Source organism: Cervus elaphus, chromosome 5 (assembly GCF_910594005.1).
Source record: "Cervus elaphus chromosome 5, mCerEla1.1, whole genome shotgun sequence".
Classification (NCBI taxonomy): Eukaryota; Metazoa; Chordata; class Mammalia; order Artiodactyla; family Cervidae; genus Cervus; species Cervus elaphus.
The window spans coordinates 112657470-112681128 of record NC_057819.1 but is presented as its reverse complement, the minus strand read 5'-3'; the positions used below and the strand labels follow the sequence as shown (position 1 = coordinate 112681128).

At 44.4% G+C, this 23659-nt stretch overlaps 2 protein-coding genes and 1 non-coding gene across 6 annotated transcripts in view; all 3 read right to left on the bottom strand.

Annotated features, from left to right (window-relative positions):
• On the bottom strand, positions 1-11052 carry CDC6 (cell division cycle 6). Of its 2 annotated transcripts, none has more exons than XM_043904470.1 (12): positions 10896-11052; positions 9769-9959; positions 8707-8988; positions 8383-8582; positions 7954-8129; positions 7485-7591; positions 6404-6543; positions 5208-5308; positions 3961-4025; positions 1588-1790; positions 1006-1146; positions 1-693 (listed from the first exon to the last, which is right to left on the bottom strand). In XM_043904470.1, exons 2-12 carry the CDS (start codon positions 9944-9946, stop codon positions 604-606), a joined length of 1683 nt encoding a protein of 560 aa, XP_043760405.1. In that variant the 5' UTR covers positions 9947-9959; positions 10896-11052; the 3' UTR covers positions 1-603. The 2 variants fall into 2 exon arrangements, with proteins under 2 accessions (XP_043760405.1, XP_043760406.1); XM_043904471.1 differs by having other exon boundaries at positions 1006-1110.
• Positions 11053-15229: 4177 nt separating this feature from the next.
• LOC122695773 lies at positions 15230-15336 on the bottom strand. Its single transcript, XR_006341527.1, has one exon. It is a non-coding gene; the product is annotated as a U6 spliceosomal RNA (small nuclear RNA).
• Positions 15337-15340: 4 nt separating this feature from the next.
• The window catches only part of WIPF2 (WAS/WASL interacting protein family member 2), a 39672-nt gene continuing 31353 nt past the window's right edge, over positions 15341-23659 (bottom strand). For all 3 annotated transcript variants that reach the window (XM_043904473.1, XM_043904474.1, XM_043904472.1), the window contains exons 6-8: positions 20979-21185; positions 19679-19780; positions 15341-19440 (exon numbers count right to left, since the gene is read on the bottom strand). In XM_043904473.1, coding sequence (XP_043760408.1) covers positions 19400-19440; positions 19679-19780; positions 20979-21185 — 350 coding nt within the window. In that variant the 3' untranslated portion in view covers positions 15341-19399. The remainder of the gene's footprint in view (positions 19441-19678; positions 19781-20978; positions 21186-23659) is intronic.

The window sequence follows — 23659 nt, the reverse complement described above, 5'->3', positions numbered from 1 at the left end:
TGCAACTTGAAAATAAATATATTCACAATCTGTAGTCACATTCTCCTGACCACCCCCACAACCTTGGGAGTGCCCAGGAAATTCAACGAGTCTTTAAAATGTCACAGTGTGGAAGTATCTGCAACATAACATGAACACAGTACACTCCAAAAAAAAAAGATATCCTTTGATCAAAGTGTCCTCCAAATCTCCACATCAACTTGCTTATTTGTCTGGAGTCTCCTTTTTCGTTCTGCTTCCTCTCATCCAAAAGTTCTTAAAAATATACCAATGTTTTAGGAGACTAAGAAATAAATATATGAACTTTCTGCAGCATCCATCTGTATACTTGTGAGCATGTTGGTTAGGGGCACACTCAGGGTAGAGGTAGTGAATGTAATTACAAAGGGTCTACTTGGTAGTTTGTAATGCATAAATATAATAAAACTCAAAGGTGTAATTCTGTGCTAATAGTCACGAATCTGTAGATTAGATTTTATCAGTTTTAAGTAAAAAAAGTTCATCTGCTTTCAGACCTGAGTGTATAAAGTACTAAAATGAAGACTCCATCGGTCTCTAAATGCCAGCTGGATACTTCCGGGTGGGGTATTTGTAGAAAAGAATTTAAGGCAATCCAGTAGCTAAGATATTTCCAACTAAAGCTTTGTCTTTCAGCGCATGCTCTATTTCCTGCTCTTCAATCTTCAGACACACCTGCAGGGAAGAGAAAAGGACTTTTTGTGGTGGAGAACTCACAAAAGCCAAGTTTTTATTACAGAAACCTTTACTATGTTCAACTTTTCTCACAAGAGTCAAGCAAGTTAAACACTGCTTTTCCAATAACATGGGGGAAAAAAATCTGCTTCATACTATAGCCATATCTTTACACGCCTTAAATCCTACCTAACAACAAAAAAAAAGTGTTCATCTAATTGGGATCATTTTTAAATCTTTACGTTAGCAAAAGATAAGCTCTTCAAAGCAGGACAATTAAAAGCAATGTCACAAAGAAGCAGTTCGTTGTACCTTTGTGAAGCGGGTTTCCTTGTTTTTCTTTAATCCGAAAATGCCTCTGGCCTCCAAGAGACCTGAAAGTGACAAGCACTCGGACTGGTCCACAGCTGCCACCTGCTGTTTGCGACAGACGTTACTGTAGGCTTCGTATAACTGGACGGAAACAAGGGAAAACAAATGTGGCTTAAAAGCCCTATCTCTTCTAACTTTGTAATCTTTTAAAATAATGTAAATCTGGGTTTGCAAAAGAGTTATCTGAATACCCTAATGCTCTCCCTTTTCAATAAAATTCTTGCAAAGGCATTCTGGAGGTACCGCCGAAAACCAATACTGCAATGCAAGGAGGGGGCTTTATTGTGTTTCATGGGGAGAGGCAGAAATAAAGTGGAGAAGATTAATGGTAAAGTCTCAACCACAGCCCAAGGGAAATAAAAGTCAGCTGCCTTTTACATGATACCAGTACTTATTCTCACCGTTAAAATCCATTTTTAATTCACATCAGCTGCAGCATCACAGGCCTTTAGGAAAATATCTGCTCTGCAAAGCAGATTCTCCTCTCCACCCCAGCTCCATCTGCTGAGATTCCTGACTAACCTTCCCCAGGGTGACCTCTTTGATTTTCAACCGCCTGGTCAAGAGCAGCAAAGAGCAGACCAAGATCTTCTGCTGGAGGGGGAAGGAATCTCGTGCTCCTTCCTGGCTCAGAGGCATTCTGTTTCCATCAACTTCCGAGATGACTTGTGATACGTGAATAACACCAACCCGCCTGGGAACCAGTGACTCAGAGGGTGACTTACCTAGCAAGTAGATAAATCAGGATTAATTTGATTTTTTAAATATTGTATTTTTACAACTAAATATGAATCAAAACAGATGAGATACTATGTTTTAGTGGAAGGAAATTCAAGAGCAAAACAGAGAGGCTCCAGGTCTGTAACACGAAGTCAAAGGATGAGACACAGTGTGATCCTCAGGAAGATGGCAAAATGTGACATGACTTGGGAAGTAGGGTTATCCTTTCTAGGCAGAACGGTGAGCTGTTTTATCTGGTATGATGCAATTTAATGTCAAAGAGATGAAATCTTCCTCATGAAAGAATAAGGACCAGACAGAGAACTGATGTAAGGTTCCTAATATCTCAGAGACAAAGAAGGACAGAACCTTGAAACAAAGATGGCTGGGCCTGGTTATTGTTAAAGGCTGGAAAAATTACCTAATATTTCAAATCAAATGAATGGCTAAACGTGGACAGTCCTAAGGCCTCTAGATAGCCTCCCCAAATGACCTTTGAGGTTTGGTTCATTTGCCCAAGCCGATCTCCAGGAGAGCAACACTTGAGAAAATGTCATCGGCTATTTCAGCAGATAGCACCATCTCAGAGGCCGGAGGTTGGGAAACTGCCAAGGAGCCACAGAGGACTGCGGCCTCATTGTTCGGATGGAGGAATGGCAAGACAGAGGAGGATTTGCTCTGTGACAAACTTTGCCTCATGTTACTTCCTGAGACCAAGTCAGTTGTCCCACAAGAGTTTGCTTCGATTGTTGTTGTTCAGCCACTAAGTCGTGTACGACTCTGCAACCCCGTGGACTGAAGCACACCAGCCTTTCCTGTCCTTCACTGTTTCAATTTCATGATCACAGACAGGATGCTACCGAGGACTATGCATACTGGAGGAACTGGAGTTCAGTGATCAAGAAGCAGAATCTCACAAAGTTGAGAAGAATTCAGGTCTAGTCTTACTCCCTATCCAATGGCTGAGTCTTTTCATAACACCAAGAAGGGGTCACCTACCCAGCTTGTGTCTGAGTCTCTTCAATACTGGGACACCCCCTCTGTGTCAAAAGAAGACCAGCTAGTGCTCTTTAATGGAAAGTGCCTTCTTTTTTTCTTTTTGGCTGCACCACGAGGCATGTGGGGTTTTAGTTCCCCAACGAAGGATCAAACCCACACCCCCTGCACTGGAAGTGCGAAGTCTTAACCACTTCCCTGGACCCACCAGGGAAGTCTAGGAAAGTGTCTTCTTATATTTAGTTAAAGTCAGTCTCCCTGTAGCTTTCTAAAGCCATTAAAGCTAACCACATCTACCAGAGGTTAAAAGACAGGAATTAAATTAGTTTAATAATTTATGAAAGAAGTCACAACTTCTTTTAGTTCTGTGTGTGTGAGTGGTGCTCACAGGGTCCACTGACAAGCCTAAATGTTACTGGTAGGGGAAAAAGGGAATGATGTGAAAAGTTGAAGAGAAACCAGTATCTAGTCTGTGCATTGGCAAGTATTACCTATTATCAGTCAAAGCACTGTTTGGCTACTTCTGAAATATTTTTATTAATCTTCTTTCAACAAGTTGATGATAAGGAAGAAACAATCAAATCAGACTGTCCTGTTTCTAAAGATTAACACTGGATATTAACCACAAGATATGTAGTTCATGGCCATTTTACATCCTCTATAGCTAAGAGGACAAGGCTGAAGGAAAGGAAAACTAATTTTGTCGTTTTTGTGAAAGCTTGCAGTTTACTGTAGCAATGCTATCTTTGTATCATCACCCTCTGAGGCTTGTTGAAAGTCTAGCGATATCCCAAGTTGAACTAATTCTTTCCCTGTCTGACTCCTATTTCATGGGCTTTGCTTTCACCTATATCAAGACCTAAAGTGCACTCAATATAAGTACCCAGAGAGAAGCTGATCCAATCTTACTGTCTAGTTTTCATTCCTAGGACTTGGAAATAAAACCGACTCTGTCCCAACTATTCATGTAACACCCTGGAGAACTCATTTCCAGTAATGTGTGGATTACAGCACCGGCAGGCAAGACTGAAATAAAGTAGATGAAATTGATGAAAAACACAGACACCCATACACAAATGGATAACAGGATTTAACTATGCTCATCTCATCTTTCTCTCTCTTTCAGAAAAGTAAAGCTTCTAATTATAAAAGAAGAGGGAACAGAGATAAACTACTCACATTCAGAGAGTGGTTTGAGGATAGTCTGAGTTTTGACATCTGACTCTACAATTTCAATAGCCCTCCTGTAAGAAAAAAAAAAAAAGCATTTCTAGAGTTAATTTAGGCTGAGCCAAACCAAACACCACACCAAACCACCAAGCCCCAAAACAGGCACATTAACACAAAGCAACATGTTTTATAATTTTAAAACCCAAGAAAATTGGATTATGCCTCAACTCCAGTGGACTTAATTGCCTCGAAATAAATCATGGACCAGGGAATCTGAGAAACTTCAACACTATTCAATTTTCTCTTATAGGGGCCAAGTAAGTCATCCTACATTGAGCCAATGATAATATTTTGGACAAGGAAAACATGTCATGGATAGAAGAGAGGACATCCAGTGTGGGTGACTGACTAAAGAGAGACAGTACCACCCACACACACCAGACCTGAGAAGAGCCCGCAGTTAACTATACATAGGCTATGTGTAGGCTAAAACCACACCGGCCTACATGACTCTTGCTCATAGCTGCAGTCTTTATCCAAGCAGTTTGCTGACTAGGAAGAACTTTCAAATCCAGGATCACACCATCTAGCAAGAGGAAGAGCTTACTCTCCCACTGCTCTCTCCAAAGTACTTTGCCCACAGGAAGCCATGAGCCAGACCTGGATCTTCTGCATGGCAGTAGGGGGAGGTTGGACCAGCGGGCCAACACAGCAAGTGTCATTTTAATGGACCCAGTGTTCCTACTGGGAAAGAAGAAATTTCATCAGTCAGCACAGAGGCTTTCCCCAGCAGGAGAGGCCGGGGGATGGGAAGGGAGAGAGAGAGAGAGGTCTGGAACACAACTGTGGGGGACCACCAGCTGGAGGAAGGGGTGCTCACAAAAGCAAAGGAAGGGGGCAAAAAAAGTCTCAAGGCAAGGATGGTTCAGGTCCATAAATAAACCTGCTTGAGACCAGCTAATGGAAAAGTAAACTGGAGTCTTTTTTAATACAAATGTAATTAACCAATCTATAATCACCACAGGGAGTGCCAGCAACATCTCATTTGTTTCCCCCTCTGTAGGTAATGGACTGATAATGTTTCAGACATTAACACGGTGGAAATGCAGAGCTCCCCGCTGAGAAACAAGTCCTCCTTTCTGAACGTAAAAAGTGGCAGAATGGAGCCTCTTAAGCCACATTCATTTGAGTTACACGAGACAATTAATAGCATTTCTTCTTTTTTAATAAAAGCAGCCAACAGTGCCATAACTCACCTGCAAATATCAAGCGCTTTGCGAACATCTCCCGAAACAGCAGAGACTTTGCGGGCACAGAACTGAATGGCAGCATTGTCTAGGACCTGGTCATTAGATGCCTTTGGACAAGACATAGAAGTTTACAGTTGAAACTCTACGGCTCCTCCTCTGCAATTTAGGTCTCAGACATGACTGCTTTCACACTTAATTCTAAACTTGATTGACCAATCTTTAGGGTCTAGGAGATGCCTTTTCTGCTTAGAAATGGGAATTTTATACACTGAAGCATTTTGTAGGAATGTGGTAGAGGTTCACAAAGGGGGAAAAAGCAACTGAAATTTAAATTACCAAAACTACACTAAACTAAAATCTACTTGGTCATTTACAAGAGAAAGTGTTTACTTGGTCCTATTTTTTAAAAAAATTTTTTGGCCAGACCATGAGACATGTGGGATCTTAGTTCCCCGACCAGGGATAGAAGCTGTGTCCCTCTGCTTTGGAAGTGCAAAGTCTTAGCCACTGGACCGCCAGGGAAGTCCCAGGCCCTATTTTTTCTTTTAATTAAAAAAAAAATTCTATTTCTTTTTGGCTGTGCTGGGTCTTCATTGCTGCATGGGCTTTTCAGTGGTTGTGGCAAGCAGGAGCTACTCTCTAGTTGTGGTGAACGGGCTTCTCATTGAGGTGGCCTCTCCTGTTGTGAAGCATAGACTCGAGTAGTTGCGGTTGCCAGGTTCAGTTGCTCCAAGGCTCATGGGATCCTCCCAGATCAGGGATGGAACCCGTGTCTCCTGCACTGGCAGGCAGATTCTTTACCACTGAGCCACCAGGGAAGCTCCCTCAGGTCCTATTTTAAGACTATTGTGTTAGTTGCTCAGTCATGTCCGACTGTTTGCAACCCCCGAGACTGTAGCCCGCCAGGCTCCTCTATCCATGAAATTCTCCAGGCAAGAACACTGCAGTAGGTTGCCATTTCCTGCTCCATAAGACTATTAGAGAAGCATTTGAGTGACTCCTCTCTTATGTTTATTCCAACACTGAAGCACCCAATAAATGGAGCCATGGGTGGAAATTCACATAAAATGTTCTCACTATGGCCCACAGAAACGCCTTGTTTAGCAATGCAATCAAAGCAAAATATTTTAGAGCCATTGTTAGGTTTCCCTTTCACAGGTTATACAAGGAACAGACACCTTGGTACTGTGCTTGGCACTCACCTGATTCAGTCGATCCTGCAAGATGGTGGCTATCTGATTTTTGGTATAAGGTGGGAAGTTCAACAGCTGTGGCTTACATTTTTCTCTAGCTTGAAGCCTCGGCAGAATTCTGTCTGTGAGATCCAGGGTATTAGCAATACCTGAGGAGGAGATAATGTGACACTTATCAGTGGTCAAATCATCCTAAAAGGAAAAATAAACCTCTGAAAGCTGAATACAATTTCTAGTCATAATCCAGCATTCCAACTGTTGCTTCCCACTTGTCCCCCACTCTCAATACTCATTAAGTAGGATGTACACAATCATTGAAGAATGCTTTTTTTAAAGTGTTCTTTATTTCTTGGCTGTGCTGGGCCTTCGTCGCGGCATGTGGGAAGAATGCTCTTTTCAAATTAGGTTTAAAATTTTGACTAATAAGCAGGACCAGACACTCCCAAAATTGACTGTTGCTGAAATGCAATATTATGTCATTTCTATTCAGTTAACAAAATTGATTTGATTAGTGAAAGTGAAAGTCGCTCAGTCCATGGAATTCTCCAGGCCAGAACACTGGAGTGGGTAGCCGTTCCCTTTTCCAGGGGATCTTCCCAACCCAGGGATTGAACCTTGATCTCCTGCACTGTAGGCGGATTCTTTACAGGCTGAGCCACAAGGGAAGCCCTGATTTGATTAAGTTCCCTATTATTTTATAATAACTGTCCTTTTTTAAATTCTTTTATTTTTTTTTGACTGAGCTGCACAGTATGTGGGATCTCAGTTCCCTGACCAACTCATGCCCTCTGCCATGGAAGTGCGGAGTCTTAACCACTGGACCACCAGGGAAGTCCCTATAGTAACTTTCTTATTATGGTAAGAAAGCAGAAAGCTGGTGTAAGATAAAGTAATAGGTGATAATGGAATTCCCTGGCAGTCCAGTGGTTAAGACTACTCACTTTCATAGCCAAGGTTCAATCCCTGGTTGGGGAACTAAGATCCCACAAGCTATGTGGCACAGTGAAAAAAAAACAAAACTGATAAGCTGAAGAGATCTAAAAAAGATGTCTTTAGAATCACCATGTAACAAAAACAACAGAGCACTAACCAATCAGCAGCAACCGAGAATTGCTCAGCCACGGCCATTCAAAGAGTGTGTACAAGACATCCTGCCCTCTGCTGTCCAGCTGATCCATCTCGTCCAACACCAACACACTACAAAGAAAGAGAAACCATGAGGATCCATGTTCACCCTCTTAACACTCCAATCTGTTTGATGTGGGCTGACTCTAAGTCACATTCCTACACCTCAAACCAGTTTGAAGATAGTCATCTACCCCATTTGGTAATATACAGCGATGAGCTTAAAAACATTTTCCCCCAATTTGAAACCAGAAGGTTTTTCTTTTTTCTTTTCTTTTTCCCCTTTAAGCTTATGTAACTACATCTCAGAGAGAAAATAGAGGAAATGTTCTTTTTATGAGTAAACTAATAAATTCAAGAGAAGAGACTGTGAGTTTGTGGGCAACAGATCTTTCAGACTTTCATAAAGCAACATGCGGCAGAGCAACGCTTACATCATGGGGCCCTTCTCTGCAGTCATATGGTTTTCCAGTTTCCTCATCATGTCCTTCCCAGCTGGCCTGGATACTTCTTCCTGACAAATCTCCTGAGCAATGGCTGGGAATACAGCCTGGGCACTCCTCAAGGACATGCAATTCAGCACGATAGTTTTAAAGCCTTTTAGTTCCTTCTAGAAAAAAATGCAAACAGGCAAGTTAGTTTGGCCTCAGATAAACTTCTGATGGAACGTGAAGTGTCTTTGAGGGGTTAACAGCATATAAGAGAATAAGCTCCACTTTCATTTGGAAAGATTTTGACAGTGAAATTTAAAATGTCTTATTTGGGGGAAAACTGCAATCCTTGAAGTACTTCCACTGCTTCTTAACCCTTAATAACCAGATGTCATTTTAGCAAGAGCATCATAATTCAGACTCTCAATGTACCTTGAGGTCTTGCAGAATTCGGCTTAAGCAGGCAGTTTTTCCAGTTCCAGGAGCACCAGAAAGATAAAGACTTCCAGCTTTTTTCCCACAGATGTGCTCTCTTAGGAAATTCCTGATGACATCCATCTCCTTTTCCCTGGCAGGCAGCTGATCCGGGACAGCTGTAGTCAGGACCTGTTTCGCTTGCTGGTAGCAAGTGCCTGTGCCAGACATGAAAGGACAATTAGACACAAGAGAGGGGATGGAGAAGACCCACCGGCTTTCACTTGGAATCACCAGCCTTGGTTACGAGGCTGTGCCAGCAGCTGCCATGTAAGAACCAACCTTCTTGCTTGAACAGTCTCAGACATGCAGGTTCTTTCTCCGGCGGACATCTCTGCTCAGAATTGGTTGTGATGTCCTGACCTTTCGGAACTGAGGAATGTGTTTTGTTTTGGTGAACTCTGGTGTGTTCTCTTTTGCTAGGAGACTTAGTTGTCAGCTGATCGTCAAATACCAATCTGCGTCCCTTTGATGTCTGTGAGCGAGGGGGACCATTCTCTTTCTTGCCTTGCTTTGGTGGAGAACAGGGAGATAAACGGGGAGTGTTGCACAGGTTGTCGTCACCTGAAACATATTAAAATCAGAATGGGTCACTCATAGCAGTGGACTCTAAAAGGACTTGGAAAGATCTCTGCATCTGCCCCTCAAAAGGGGGATGAATTTCTACCAGGGTCAGAATCACCAAAATAAAATGCCTCTCAGCCAGAAGCAAACATCGGCCACCAGATGGCACCACTGAGTCTTACTAGTTGGTAGAGATTTTAATGGGAGGAAATTCTAGGATTGCTCTAAAACAGGGCTTTCCAACCTTGGCATCTTGGACCAAATAATTTTTCATTGTGGGGGACTGTCCTTGCACTGTATCATAGTGAGCAGCATCCACTGTCAGTAGCATCCCCTCAGTTATGACAACTAAAAATGTCTCCAGATACTACTAAATCACCCCTCATTAAAAATAGATGCGCTAAAACAAAAGGAAAAAAGAAAACAAAACTTAAAACAAAAAAACAAGAAAGGATTATCAACCACAAGAATTGTCACCTGTTTCTCATAATTTCACAACCACTGAGACAAGTTTCAAAATACTATGTAACGAACAGCGACATTGACAACCAAGTTCAGTATTAAGGAATTGAAGACCAGCCCTATCAAGTAGTTCAGAAAGTGATTTCAAAAGTAGCTTAACTCTGAAGTTCCATAATCAGTTAGCAACCATTCTGAAAATAACCAAAGGGAATAGAATCGTCTTAACTGTACTCAAAAAGCTGTTTCAAAGGCATGTTATTATTAAGAAAGAGGTTGAGAGCTACTGGTTAAAAAGTACTCAAACAATGGATATCTTACCCAGACGTTTTCTGGGGCTAAGAGGCAGAATTTTTGCACAGGGAGAACGCAGGATAGCCTGAGCATTTGTCAATTGTAGTTTGGTGTCACTGGAGCTTTTAGCTTTGTCCACCCTATGAGATGGTTTCTTTTTTGGAAAGCTGATTGTAGCCTGTGACTGGGAGCGGGTTTGAGGCATGATGGCAGCACAGCTGGGTACAAAAAAGGGAACAGGACATCCAGTCAATATGTAAAAGTGAAGGAAAAATAATTAACATGTAAGTTAAACCAATGACCAACACTCATTTCATAATCAGATTATGTTGTGACAATATTTTAGCATTTACTTCTGCTTCATATCCAAATCTATGCAACAACAAATACCTTGTCTACCTACTACACATAACAGGCTGTCATAAGTATTTTAGGTGTTTACTCAGCTTCCCTTGTGGCTCAGCTGATAAAGAATCCATCTGCAATGCAGGAGACCTGCATTTGATCCCTGGGTTGGGAAGATCCTCTGGAGAGGGGAAAGGCTACACACTCCAGTATTCTGGTCTGGAGATGGGGTCGCAAAAAGTCGGACACGACTGAGTTACTTGCACTTTCATTTAAGTTTTACAACCATTTTAGAGGTAGGTACTATTATCCTTTTCTTACTGATAAGAAAACTGAGAGGCAGTAAGACCCAACATCATAGCAAGGTAAGATACAAGACCAGTATTCTGGCTCCAGAGCCCAAATTTTTAACCACTCAAACCATGCAATAAGAAGTTGATCTTAATTGGCGCCTATAACACTTCTAATTCTCTAGCTCCAGGCCCGGGGTAGATCATTATCACCATCTTAGCGCAGCAGCCTCCCATACTTACAGGCTTCCCCAAGCCCTCAGTCCCTACTCCGCCCAACCTCGGCCCCACAGAATCCCCCATGTTCGGGGAACACCGCCCTCCTGTCACACTCAGCACAACTGTCAGACCATTCCGAGGGTGCATTCCTCTCACTACCCGACCCCGACCTCATCAGCTTCCAGCGATCTGAGCTCTCCTCCTAACAGAACCCGCGGTCCTTGCCCCAGGCTCTCACAAACTCCGCTGCCCCCAAGGACCCTGGTCTCTTCTCCTTTCCACTATACAGGGATGAGTCACCTCAGTGCCGGCTCCTCCTCACGTCTCCGGCAGACAACTTTAGGGACTGTCCACGACAAGCTGCTGGATAAACCCCACACCGACAGCAGCAAAGCCCAGCCACGCTCGCGCCAAATCTGCACTGCCGCAGGTTTCCCGCCTCCCGCCAAAGCCCGGCCACGCTTCTGATTGGGTGTCGCCAGAACGCCGGAGGCAGGCCCCTCCTTCACAGCCAATCAAGCCGGAAGGCACACGACCAATAAGAGAGCCCCAGGTCTTAGCGCCACTGTGAGGCCACGCCCACAGGTCCGTCTACATCCGGGGCCTCCGCGGAAAGACGCGCGGTGGCGCCGGGACCAAGTGAGACCCGCTGGCCCCGCCGCAAAGCCCGGCGGGAGATGTAGTCTTTGAAGCTCGCTACTGTATTCCCACGCCCCTTTTTCGTTCTCGTTGCCCTTTCTCAGTGTTGCACGTACCCATTTTTATTATCCTAATGGGCTAGATTTTCAGAGAGCTACTACATAATCAGTTAATCAGTTCAGTCGCTCAGTCGTGTCCGACTCTTTGCCACCCCGTGGACTGCTGCACTCCAGGCTTCCCTGTCCATCACCAACTCCTGGAGTTTGCTCAAACTCATGTCCATTGAGTCGGTGATGCCATCCAACCATCTGATCCTCTGTCATCCCCTTCTCCTCCTGCCTTCAATCTTTCCCAGCATCAGGGTCTTTTCCAATGAATCTGTTCGCATCAGGTGGCCAAAATATTGGAGCTTCAGCTTCAGTCCTTACAGTGAATATTCAGGATTGATTTAAGATTGACAGGTTTGATCTAACTGCAGTCCAAAGGGACTCTCAAGAGTCTTCTTCAACACCACAGTTCAAAAGCATCAATTCTTCAGCACTCAGCTTTCTTTATGGGCCAACTCTCACATCCATACATGACTACTGGAAAAACCATAGCTTTGACTAGATGGACCTTTTTCGGCAAAGTAATGTCTCAATACCTAGCATTATTTGGGCAATTCTGGGTGCCAGGTTTGATGCCAAGTGCTTTACTAATGCTCAACACTGCAAGGCACAAAGCAAATCCGCTGTGGGTTAGAGGTCACAAAATTCTTGGTGGCCTTGAAGGGCCTAGGATCATTATCTGACACCAAAGTCAGTTTCTTTGTAAAGTTCTACATAAATAACACTGCACTTCATCACATTAGCCCCCTTATTTGTGTTTCAAATATGAGAAATAGGGCCAGGCCTTAGCTTTTATTTTGTTACAGATAAGAATATGATATTCTGTGTACCTTCCTATATCTTTGTGTACTAGTCCCATTGATCCACACAATGTGGGGAGTGGAGAGAATTATGGCCCCTTAATTTAAAAATATTTTTTAATGGCTAAACACAAGGGTTTCAGGACCAGAGAAGACCTCTACAGAAGAGGCAAGCTGAGCTTTTAATGAAAAAATATAAATTAGAGCAGTAATTTACAGGCCATCTTCCAAAGCTAATAACCCAGTTAAGCCTCAGGCACCATTAAAAGCCAGAACCCAATTCTAGGTGATGGTAAGCATTTATCTCTCATCCTTCTATATCAAATGAAATAGAGCAATAAAACCAAGAAATAGGAAAACAACAATATTACAATCAAGTTAGTTGTAGTTGATTCATATAGGGTATAAAAACCAATACTGAGAGCTTATGTGTATGCCAGGCTTTGAGCTCTGGTATTTTACCTATATCACCCTGTTAATTCTCACAGGAACCCCATGAAGTTGGAATTATTTCCATTTCACAAATAAGGAGACGGAAATAGAGAGGTTGAGGAGATGTGCCCAAGATCACACAACTAGTGAGTGGAAGAACTGGAATTCAAACCCAGGAAGTCTGAAAGGAGATCAAACTCCTAACCACTTAAAACATCCAAGGAGTAATAGACAGCAAGTCAAAGTTGCTCAGTCATGGCCAACTCTTTGAGACCTCATGGACTATACAGTCCATGGAATTCTCCAGTCCAGAATACTGGAGTGGGTAGACGTTCTCTTCTCCAGGGAATCTTCCCCACCAAGGAATCGAACTCAGGTCTCCCACATTGCGGGCGGATTCTTTCCCAGCTGAGCCACCAGGGAAGCCCAACAGACAGATGCAGGTTCTGTAGCAGAGAGAGGGCAAGGGCACACATTTGAGGAAGGCTTTCTAGGAGATGAACACTGCAAGAATGAAGGGCGTAGGCTGCCACAAATGGAGAAAGTGTTACCATAGAATTGAGGCTTTTTTTACCAGCTGGTATTTCTGATCTCTTAATAGGGCAATAGAACCTAGGAAGCAACTTCCACTGTTCATATTTATTTCTATAACCTGTACATCTAAAAATTGTCCTTCATAACCAATGGTAACAAGTGCCCAGCGAGCTTTTAAGGGATGGTGGTGAACAACCTACCTATCTTAGTTACAGAGGGAGCAGAGGAATCCATGAGTACTTAATGTGCATACCAGAGCCTGTGGAAGCATCCACCAGGAAATACAGCACTGGTCCAAGGAAAGTCTACAAGAGTCAGGGACTACTGGAGAAGCAGGCAGAGAACTGCAGAATGTCCAGATTGAAAGGTCTCTGAAAGGATACCTACTTGAAGCTTTCTATTTCCAGTACTCCAGTAGTTATGATGAGATACCATAATGTTTCTTGCTTCTGTGCCTCTTCTGTGCTGTTTCCTATGTCTGGAATGCTGCTCACCATCCTTCCCTGGCTAATTACCATAAAGACTTTTAGTATCCCTCATAGGTTTCTCCTGGTGGCTGTCCTGCTCTCCTGCTAGACTGTGAGCTCCTTGGAGGCAAAGACCATGTCCTATTCATCTTCATACTGTCGGTGTCTGGCACAGAGCTAAAATATGCAACCAATGCTTGCTGAATGAATGGAAAAAGACATTCCTGCCAAGCGGCTATCCATCTTTTGCGTGAGCATTTTTTGTGGTCAGACAGCATACAGTCCTTTAAATCTCACACCCCCTAAACCTAGGAGTGGAGAATGAATTATGTGTAAAATGATCCAGACTGAGCTCTGGTGATGTCAGAGACAAAGCATCTCTCCATCGTTATCTTCCAGGGTGATGAGGATCCTGAGGTTGACATTTTAGTCCTTTTAACTCTGTCTGCAGAGTAATAGTAAGTCAGAGACAGGCAGCTTCCTTACGGTAACTTGCAGTTTGTGACTGGGCTGGGTCAGGAAACACTGAAGCGACACTTTCACCGTAAGCAGCTATGCCTCGGTAATAATTAAAGTGGGACAGATTAGTGTCCTTATCACCTGCTAAACCACACACAGTATCATGGGGGAAGGAATGAAATTACACAGGAAGGACCTGTCTGGCATCCTTTTGTGAGTCTGTGCGCATGTTTTTGTGTGCACTGGCGGGTGCGACTAGCAATACCATCCCAAAAGGACAGAGAAAGCTTATAGGAAGCTAGGAAGTTAAGGGTCATTTAGGCAAGCTCCATTTGAGGGCTATTCAAAGGCACAGGAGGAACAATTACATCAATAAATAGGTAGTTTATTAATCATATTAATAACAATGATGAATCAAAGAATCAAGAATTCGGCCTATCTGGCAAACATGGATGAAAATGAAAGGAGGCCCTTTTCCCCCCTCACTCCCTCCCCCCATAGGTTTTTATATCAAAACTATGTGAGTGACTCATCCACACACCTGTTATGAATCAGTCCAGGAAATAATTCCAAGACCTCTGCTAGTGATGAAAGTACAGGTTAAGCTCATCAAATCTATGGTGATTATGTCAGCTGACCACAGTAAGCCGAGACTGTCTCATTCAATTTCGACACCTAAAGTCAAAGTTCAAGAAGTCAGCTAAGATTCCAACTTAAAAAGGAGTGAGAGAGAAAAGCCAACATCCACATAAAAAAAGACACACACAGTCTGTGTTCCGTCCTCACCTTTTCTTCACACCTCAGTATGTGAATCTACCAAGCACACAGATGGAGAGAACCATTGGGGATATAAAGACAAGGCCTGGGGGGATCTCCCTGGGCTCCCTGAAATCATGGGCAAGGGGAGTTAGGTGGCAAATACAAATAATGACCAACTCTCAGAATCCCCCAGTCAGCTTGGCGAAGTGGAACTGTGAGTTTCCAAACACAGCAGGAGGGGAGGAGAGAAAGTTCTCAGGAAGTTGCAGATGCTTATGTCCAAGTAATTGTTTCTACTGTCTCAAGGGGACCTGGAGTCAAACCACGACACCCCCGAGACAGCAGACTTCTTCCCACTCTCTGCCACCACTTGCAGCAGTATCCCAGACAAGAGTACACAGTTTTTAGGTTTTTTTTTTTTTTTTTTTTTTTTTTTTAAAAATATGGAACGCTTCACGAACCTGCGTGTCATCCTTGCGCAGGGGCCATGCTAATCTTCTCTGTATCGTTCCAATTCTAGTATATGTGCCGCCGAAGCAAGCACTAGGTTTTTTGTGTTTGTTTTTAAGCAAGGTTTAATTAAACTGCACGGCATCCAGAAGAAAGAAATGTACCAAAGAATCCAACCTGAGACCAGATTACACATTGGGGTGGCGGGGGGAATCAATGCTAAGTGGGGGAGGGAGTACTGTAATCAGAAACAATGCCAAAATAAATCATACAATAAATTATTTTTTAAAAAGAGAAACTGATCGACATGCAAAGATGGACGCGCACGTACATACACACGCTCTTCACACACGTCACTCTAGTCTTGTATTCAGTGTTGATGAGGGCTCCCGTGCTGGTCACCATGGGAAAAGACAACAGTTAGACATGAGAAGAGAAGGCTCAGCCCCTCTGCCACCAGTGGAATGAGGGTCAAGACAGTTAAGAGAGGGAACCCACTCACTTGTCAGAAACAAGAGTAGAAAGAAGGAAACAGCAGTTATCAAGGAAGATTTAATTGCCTCAAAGAGGGACAGAGGAAGAAAGCACAGAAATCTAACACAAGTAAAGGCACAATGAATGTGGAGTTGAATGGAACCAAACCCTTCCTTCGGTTAGTTATCCTTTATTTTGTTTTTGTAAGTGTTTTGAAGGTGGTTGTAGTTTTGCTTCATTCTGCTTTTAAGAGATGAGTCCTGAAGGCAGAGTTGTAATGCCTCCCATTCCCTAAGTTAGGGTGGCTCCCAGAGAACCACCATAACCACGTGGAGCTGGGGACTGAGATTCAATAGGGAAAGAGAGCCTACAACTGGAATGTGAGGAATCCGATCTGTAGTTCATTGTAGGTTGGGTTTCCAGAAGAACAGACAGCTCAGTGTAGTGCCATCAAAGGGCCGCAGCCGCCCTTTCCTCCACCCCCAGAGCTTTGCAGAAGGGAAGGACTCTGGAGTCACACTTCTCCCCCACTCCCATAAGCACGCAGCCTACAGATTATTTCAAGTGATCAGGAGAATTAAAACACACCCCAACCCTGAGTTGCTCTGCAGCAAGTCTATTTACAATTTTCTCTCACCTCTCCCTGGAGGTGAGTCTGGGTTTCAAGCTGGGAAGCTGTGGGGTGAGGGGATGCCCCCAGTGCAGTGGCCAGTCTCCTCGCCTCTGCCAGCTGGGAGAGCTGGTATACTTTCTGGAGGCTGGAGCCTCCCATCTATTGGGTGGGATAACCTGAAGTGCTCTCCTCGCTCAGCGGGACCAGGCGGTAAAGCTACTGGGGGCGCTGTGGCTGGAGGAAACCTCCCCTCAGAGAGAAAACCTGGAATATTAAAGTGCTGTGATCCAGGTTTGGGGGCCAGAGACGAGGGACATGGGGACATCGAGCTCACTGAAAGACCTGGAGGCCACTGGCCTGTTTCCCAGAAAGGGCGGTAAGAAGAAACCATTAAGTTTTTCCCACTCGAGAAAAACAGCATAAAACCAAACCCACACAAGGGCTTTTTTAGCACAGCTCCCTGACGCTTGGCCGGGCAACGTCTCTTCCTTCTGGGAAGGAGTAAGGGGGTTAATGGGACTGGGCAACAGCCTCAACATGAGACCACCCAATCTTCCACTGAAGAGACGACATTCCCACAAGCAGATAAAAAGAGCAGTTTAAAAGGTGAGAAGTTTTAGTGCTCTTATAGCCAGCCCACCTCAAACCTATATTACAAGCTTTTTACAGCGTACAAAATAGATCAGTAACTATGAGGCTCACATTCCCATTCTTCAATAGTAAATATACATGATAATAAATCTGTTATTAACAGAGGGACCAAATAAGGTATAAGGCAAAGACATTTAAATAGGTACTGTGTCATCAACATGCTCTGCAGAAGAAAATCCAGCTGACTAGATCTAGTCCCAGGCCTTTTCCCATGAGGCCAAGAAACTCAAAGTACAATACATACCCACATGACACAGTCCAAATTCTGGGGAATATGGGGGGCAGCAGGTCACAGGGGAGGATGAAGTAGCCCCAGTGAAAACCTGGGGTTTGGCTTTTACGTGTAACGCTTATTTCAATGCTCTGTGTTTGAGTGGCCGGGGGTGGGGGGGAAGGTAACACTTTGATAACATTGTACAAAAGGCATCAACTCCCATTTCAAAAATAAATGGGAAGACTTCACAGTCTGAGTTCAGTAACCGTCAGTGTCTACCCTGGAACTCTGCTGCATGTCAAGTCTTGCACTTCCTCCTTTGCCCTCCACTAGCATCTCCTCTCTCAGCTCCTCTGGCTTCAGGATGCCAGGGATACTGCTGAGAGGTAACTGCTAACAGATGTGAAAGTAAGAATCATAAATAAAAGAACGATTAGAAAAAGTGTGGTGACAGACCTAATCGTGGTTTGCCTCAACAGTCAGCATGGTCCAGGGGATGGCAAAGGACAGCAGACCCCAGACATATAACCCAAGTTGAGAGCTCTCTCAACTAGCAGTGGGAAGACTTGGGTTTCACTGGGCACCATGAAAAGACCCTTAGTTTGTGATCCAATAGATTGGAAAGGTCCCTAGGACAGTTTAAGCCTGTGACGTATCTGGTGAAAAGTCTTCGTGGACTTTTCCCCATTCGTTCCAAAGGATAGCATGGTTCCTCTGCTCTCACTCCAAGCTCTGAGCAGCCTCTGCACGCAAGGGCTTGAGCAACCCACACCAGCTGGACGTGGAGCTCCACTGTGCTGTCGGAGAAGGGCAAGTCCCCGTACCACGAGCCAAGCTCACGTCCTACCTAGATTGGGAACCTCCATTTCCTCTGGGCTCTTCAACTAGGACTTGGAAGACGAAACATGTTGCTGCCTGCCACGGAAGATCAACTGGATCAAAGCACATCTCACCAAAGTCATTGTGCTTCTTGGCACAGAGGAATCCTTGACTCCCCCAGAAGCTTCCTCACCTGTCTCTACTCAGAAATGTTAACCTATGCAGGCTTGCGGCTGAACGGTGAAGGGACTGGGAAGAGCCTGCTCAGTCAGCTGAGCTGTGAATTTCAGAACCGGTGGGCCTTAGTTAAAAGTCTCCACAGCCCACAGAGCTGGACCTTTCCACAAGGGGCTTCACCCTTCCCTCCTTCGTCATCCTGGGGGCTGCAGTTTCTGAACAGCACTGGAAGGGCCAGGGGCCTCTGGGGCCAGGCAGTAAAAGACTGAGGCAGCCTCAAGGTCAAGGTTAAGGCCAAGGCCAAGGTCCTATTTTCCTCTCTCTCACTAGAGGTTTTAGGGATTTGAGAATCCATAATGAATGAATAAAAGGGACTTTTCTCTTGAGGGGATAAGGTGGTGAGAGAACAACAACATCCCTCAGCCTCAGCACCTGCACAAGTGGAGCAGGGAGTCCCAGAGTGCTCCCACCATGGCCCCTGGTCCCTGTGCTGCAGAGAAACTGACTAGCTCTGAAAGGATGCCCAGTTTATTTCACCCTCTCTTTTCATTGATGTTTAGTTCAACTGGTTAGTATTTAGTGTTTATATCCAGCCTAATTCTGGGTATGGGCGTGGGGTGGGGTTACAGCAAAACCAAAATACCCCCAAAAATAGAGCAGATCCATTTCCTTGCCTATGCTCCAAACCTGACCTTTAAAACAGATCATTTCTCTGCAAACTCCTTTCCTGTTTCACTAAAAATGCCCACTCCTGGAAGTCCTGGCCATACCAGCTTCCTAAAATGAAGAAATATAATGTAGCCACCAAGTTCCTCTCCCCCCACTTCCCTACAGTGGGTAGGAGAAGGTGGGAGGACCATTCTCCAGCCCACCCCACCCCGACAATGAGTTCATTCATCACAACAAGGCACCTTTCCCCAGAGGAAAGCAGGAGACATGGAAGCTTCTTCCTCATCTGGCCAGCAGGGCTTGCTAGAGGGATGGATGCAGGGTTTGAGGCCCTACTGTCAATACAGAGAGTCCGGTCACCAAGTCCAAAGATGAGATGCATAGATGGAGGTGAGTTGGGAGGACACTTGGAGTCTAGAGGTTGGTTGCACTGGAGAAACACGTCAGGAGCTGTCATGCAGGTTTCAGGGGAATGGAAGGGACCATCTGAGAAGAGGAGAGGGTCCATCCTTTTCCTGAGGAACAGGACCAAGCCAGGCTTCACCTGAGAATGGGGGGCAGAGGTGGGGCTCCACGGGCAGCTGAAAAAAAACAAATAAAAACCACATACATAAAGTCACTCACCAGACCCAGAATCACCCAAACATTCCTAAAACGAGAGACAGACAGGCTCTCTGAGCTACCCTTTAAAACCTGGGATGAGGTTTTGTCTTTTTAAGAAAATGCAGACAAGAAGAAGCAAATGTTAACCTAAGAAAAGCACACATCAATTCTATAGCCTACATAATTATGGCAGAACTTCCTCGATTCTCTTCTTACCTCGGTTTGTTTTGCTGGGATATATCCTCTGAAAGTGTTTATACTCTTCTGGAGCAGGAAAATCTTCAACTGGATGGAAAGAATACTTTGACTCAAAATCATCTGCAAAGGGAATAGAGCATTAATTCCTATCACCGCCTAATTAAAGGAGCCCAGCTGTTTGCCTGGGAGGGGAAGGAAATATAATTCTGTTTCAGTAACACAGTCATCTTAAAGACTATCACCATGGGAAACCAACTGAACTGAATCCACAAACTGGTAGAAATTAAGCTAACCTGGGAAGATCTGTCACCAGCTAGTGAGAGATTTTGACCAGGTAATTCCTTTTCAGTCCAGGCTCCCCTCAGTGAGTTTTGTAACACAGTTGGGATAGCCATGTCATGCCCTCTGCTCCTACCTCCCATGGCTCCTCTACAAGAAAGCCCAAGTTTTCTATGGGTGTGACTTGATCACATTCCAGAAGGCATATCTTCTAAGCAAACACCCTAGTCCACTTAATAGGAACAGACCAGAGCAGGGGCAGAGAAGAGGTAGTCATTGAAGAGTCTACAGTGCACCAGCTAAAATGAACCATGCAGATCTTTCCAGACTTCCTTAACAGTTATTGTTCAGTTGCCCAGTCATGGCCAACACTTTGCGACCCCATGGACTGCAGCACACCAGGCCTCCCTGTCCCTCAACAGAGAGTCTAATAATACCTGCTGGACAAACTTTCATCACAGACCTAATGAATCAGACTCTCTCAGGTGGAGCCCAAGATTCATTTATAACCTTGGAAAAGTGGACCTGATAACTCTAGTCAATTTAGTCAATCTCCTTGTTTCACAGATAAGGGAAGTGAGGTCCACAAAAATGAAGTGACCTCTTCAAAGTAACAGAGCTAGTCAGTGGCTTTGGATTATCAGATAAATACTGTGCATACAATGTTCTGTTTTCAAAGGTCCAGAAAGGAGCCTGAAGTCTTCCTCAGAGAATACGAAATTCCTGTCTCAATAATCCTGAAGAGGATACAGTCTCGAACCTAAAAGCTAACCACAAATAATGAGCCTTGAGGAGCAAGTGAGTGGCTTCAGAGTTAGCAAAACACTTGCTGATTTTACTTTTAGTCTCTTCCAAAGCAGTCGAGCGGAGAATTAACCTAAGGAAAGCAATGTACATGGATGGGAACAGAAGTCTGAAGGAAAGTCAGGAGAGAAACTGCAGTGAAGAGGGTACTAACTGGCCATGCCCCTTGTGCAGTGGCCACTGGAGTCAGTGAAGTCCTTCAGGAGCTATGAGACTAATACAGCTAGCTACTTACCCAAGAAAGATCGGACAGTGGTGATGGAATCTCTGTGGCCATTCCTCAGTGGCGGTGGTGGCGGAGGCGGCCCAGCTGGCGTTCTTGAGGGCGGAGGTGGGGGCTTTCCTCGGCTCAGGGGTTCTGACCCATGCATTCGGTATGGTGGTGGGGGAGGGGGGGCATCCCTGGCACCATTTCGGATCACTGGTGGCGGGGGTGGAGGAGCTGCAATTAGAATCAAAAGCAGTTAGGTCTGGATGCAGAAACGGTGATGGGCAGAGGGATGTGAGAGACATGGGCCAAAAAAGCATCTTGGTGCCTTCCCAAAGAACCAGACTCTGTGAGCCTCTGGGCAGCATGTTGAATGTCACATCCCCCTCCTCTCATCCCTGTTTCTTTTTTTAAATTTTTATTTTCTTTATTTTACTTTATTTAGTTGGCTGCGCTGTGCAGTATGTGAGATCTTAAGTTTCCCTGACCAGGGGTCGAACCCGTGGCCCTGCACTGGAAGCATAGAGCCCCAACCACTCGGATTGCCAGGAAGTCCTCCTGTTTCTTTAGCAACGTCACACTCTTCCAGAGACAAAGTTCAGAATGAATAGATGACCCTTTTTCACTTCCCATGACAAGTCAGGCAAGAACTCTACTTATTCGTGATGATTTCTTCTTGGCTGTTCCACGCCTGCCTCCACAATTCAAAGTCAGGGCTTTCTCATTTTTAGCCGGTTCTACTGCAAAAAGCCTCTCCGCTGTTTTCCTTGCTTCTGATCTCTTAGCCTTCCCATCCATTCTGCATACCAACAACTCACTAATCTCCCTGAAATACTAGCTCAAACTTTTCCAAGGGCTTTGCATGTCCTACCTCATAAAGTTTCAAACCCTTAGCTTCCACAAGTATCACCCCGTCCTCCTCTCTTACACAGTAAGCTACCACGTAGGTAACCTGAGCTCGCCTTCCTTCCTTCCTTCCTTGCCTCCTAGGTTGGACTGGCACCACTCTTCCACACTCCCACTGTTACCTCTCTCTCGACTACTCTACTATGCTACATTATGATTATTCATTACATGTGCTTCTTTCCCAGTATACTGTACATTCCTTAAAGTCAGAGCAAAAAATAAAATAAAATAAAATAAAGTCAGAGCAGTGTCCATTCATCTGAGCTCCCAAGCTCAGCCAGATGTATAGCAAATGGTAGGTATTTGATCAATATTTGCTAAATAACCTGAATTACCTATGCTTTCCTCTTGTGACCAGTCCTTACTATCAAATCCTACCTATCCTTGAAGGTTTAACTCAATTCCCATCTTCTCAAGACTCTCTCAAAGCAATCCACTCTATTCTGATTCCCTCCTTTGTTCCCTGACAGCACTTATAGACTATGTCACTTATTCTAGTACTCAGCAGTACAGACTAAAATGTGTGCCTTTCACATTATGTATAATAGTTTCATTGACAGAAGTTACATATTTCCAGTGACAGGCTCACTGCTCAAAAAAAAAATCGGGAAAGCCTCTTTAGAATTGTCTCCAAACCCAGTTTGTCAGATAGATCCATAAATATTATTATATGATGGTCATTTCCCATTTTCTGAGGTTGCAGCACCAACAAAAATATTCTTAACTATGTCTGACTCTGACTTCTGGTCATTTCCAAATATCAAATTCACCCGTAAAAGACAAAAATCTGCCATCAAGCATTAGATAATATCAAAAGTACGCTGGACATCGGACTTCCCTGGTGGTCCAGTGGTTAAGAATTATCTGCCAATGCAAGGAACACAGGTTCGATCCCTGGCCCAGGAAGATCCCACATGCTGCAGGGCAACTAAGCCCACACACCACAACTACTGAGCCAGTGTACTCAATCTTTAAAACTTCTTGTAGCCAGCCCTGTACAAGTATGTGGCATTACCCCCATTGCATTGCATAAATGAGGAAAGTGGGACTCTGGCTATTTATCTAAGGTCACAGATCTAACAGACCCAGAACACGCCTACTCTTTCATAGTAAGAAAACTGCTACATACTGCTTTTCATAATTACCACAAGTATTAATTAACTCCCCAACAAATGTATAACCCAGTGAGATGGAGGTGTGTTTTTTAGTACCTAGGCTATGCCCAGTAAGAAGTTGTTACCTACACAGTACATGGAGAGACTACTTTGCTTAACAAACAACACTGTCTTAATAATAAGAGTATGTATTATTCCTCCTGAATTACTGTCAGAATTTCTATAGAGTAACCATAGGCAAGCATGAAACAGTAAGGGGCTGATGCTTGTAGACAAGGAGTCTGGCACTGTAGGCCCAGCAAAGGTCAGTTTTAGCTTCCCACAAGACACACTCAGAACGTAAACTCTCCCTCAATCTCCAAGGTCTGTGTAAGCACGGACAGTGTCCATTAGAGGTAATAATCAGAGAAACCTCCTTAACACCTCCCAGCAGATCTCTGAATCCTGTTTTCGTACCAAATCTGCTCAAACAAAACCTCTTTTGGGTCATCCTCAAAATATTTCCCTCATGCTCAGATTTCTTAGGGTCCTGGAAATCTGTGTCTACCAAGACTCCCTGGTGGGGACAGGGCAAGTAAAGTAGACAGCATCAGCCAGGCTCAAAAGGACACCAGTGAGGCTGTGAGCAGGCGGCAGTGACGAGAGGCAACCTGGACAGGCAAAATGGAACGGGACGAAGAACCACCT

What these genes read in the sequence shown, in the direction of transcription:
- CDC6 (XM_043904470.1), bottom strand. Translation starts at nt 9,946, where the DNA reads ATGCCTCAAACCCGCTCCCAGTCACAGGCTACAATCAGCTTTCCAAAA. An exon ending in TTCTCGGTTGCTGCTGATTG is followed by an intron (nt 6,544 to 7,484) that starts GTTAGTGCTCTG and finishes TCTCCTCCTCAG; the next exon opens with GTATTGCTAATACCCTGGAT. An exon ending in AAAGCGCTTGATATTTGCAG is followed by an intron (nt 4,026 to 5,207) that starts GTGAGTTATGGC and finishes TTTTTCTTACAG; the next exon opens with GAGGGCTATTGAAATTGTAG.